We start from the raw sequence: 1,192 nt of genomic DNA, 5'->3' as shown, positions 1-1,192 counted from the left end.
CAGCATGAACCTCACATATCTCGTCCTCACTGTCTGCCTGGGCCACCTCCTGGGTAAGTCCTGGCTTTTCATCAATGCACCCTTCTTCTTCCTCCCAGGAAACTCTCAACAGCCTTATCAAGGATCATGGGGAAAATCAATGGGGAAATACCACCGAATAGAGAGCAATCATTGCAAAGCATCTTCCCATATTTGCTACTTTGTAAGGGTTCATTCACAGAGATCTGACTTTTGTAAAGGAAAAGAGAAGGGAGCAAAGAGAGACCTCAGATCCTTTTAGTTTTTTTTTTCACCTTCAAACCATCTCCCTCTGCTTCTCTCTTCTGATCCACCTGCTGTCACCACAGGACATCTCAGCTGTCTCTGCAGTCCCACATCTCTCCTCTTTAATGCAAATTCAGAGATCCCATCGAAACTGCCCAAGGCACTTTCCAGCTCTCATCCCACTGACTCCAACAGCTTTCCAGTTTTTCCCAGGCTGACAACACAGCCAGGACTCCCTCTTTCCAAACTCAGAACTGTGTGTACTCAGCGAGTGAGGAACCATCAGAGTTTACAGAGATGATGGTGATGAGAAAGAGAATGAACGTTTTTGCTGTGCCTCTGTGTGCCCCTCAATCTGCTGCAGATGTGCTGGTTCCAGCACACAAAGCTCAGGTGGGACAGGCTGTTCCCTGGTGCTCTGAGCAAGAGGAGCAGGAGCAGGGACACAGCAGAGCTCTCCTCAGATTCGTACTGTCATGACAGCTCTGAAATGCTGTAAAAAATCACTCTCACCTCACTGTCTCCGGACTTTCCTACAGGGCAGGAAGATTTCTCCACCAGGCTTTTGCATCCAGATTGCTTTATCTTGTATTTCCCTGTGGAGCTGCTGACCTTCACTTTCTTCCAGGCACCATGGGACAGATCATTGTCAACCAGGAAGAAGGACGAGTCCTGGTAAAGGAGAGAGACCCCTTCCACGCCACCTGTACATACCAGACCAGAACCTTTTACGGATTGCTGTGGTACCAGCAGAGGAAAGGACAAGCCCCACAGCTGCTCTCCTTCCAGGCAGGGGCTGGCCAGAGGCAGAGCGGCCGTATCAGCACGTTGCTGAACACCACGGGCAAATACAGTGTCCTGCAGGTGGAGGCAGTGGAGGTCTCTGACAGTGCCTTGTACCTGTGTGCTGTGCGAGACACCCTGGTGC

The 1,192-nt window shown here is 50.5% G+C and overlaps 1 gene segment (V, D, J or C); it reads left to right on the top strand.

Annotated features, from left to right (window-relative positions):
* Positions 1–4: 4 nt before the first annotated feature.
* On the top strand, positions 5–1,191 carry LOC114072250 (the record flags this gene model as incomplete). The annotated part of the segment is given in 2 exon segments: positions 5–53; positions 893–1,191. Coding segments are annotated over 2 exon segments (348 nt in total), but the record flags the coding sequence as incomplete, so codon positions are not given.
* Position 1,192: the final 1 nt, after the last annotated feature.

The sequence above is a fragment of the Empidonax traillii genome, unplaced genomic scaffold (assembly GCF_003031625.1).
Source record: "Empidonax traillii isolate 1590-97213 ecotype Southwest subspecies unplaced genomic scaffold, ASM303162v1 scaffold2826:size17728, whole genome shotgun sequence".
NCBI lineage: Eukaryota > Metazoa > Chordata > Aves > Passeriformes > Tyrannidae > Empidonax > Empidonax traillii.
The sequence above is the reverse complement of the archived record's forward strand: the minus strand, read 5'-3'. Positions and strand labels throughout refer to the sequence as shown.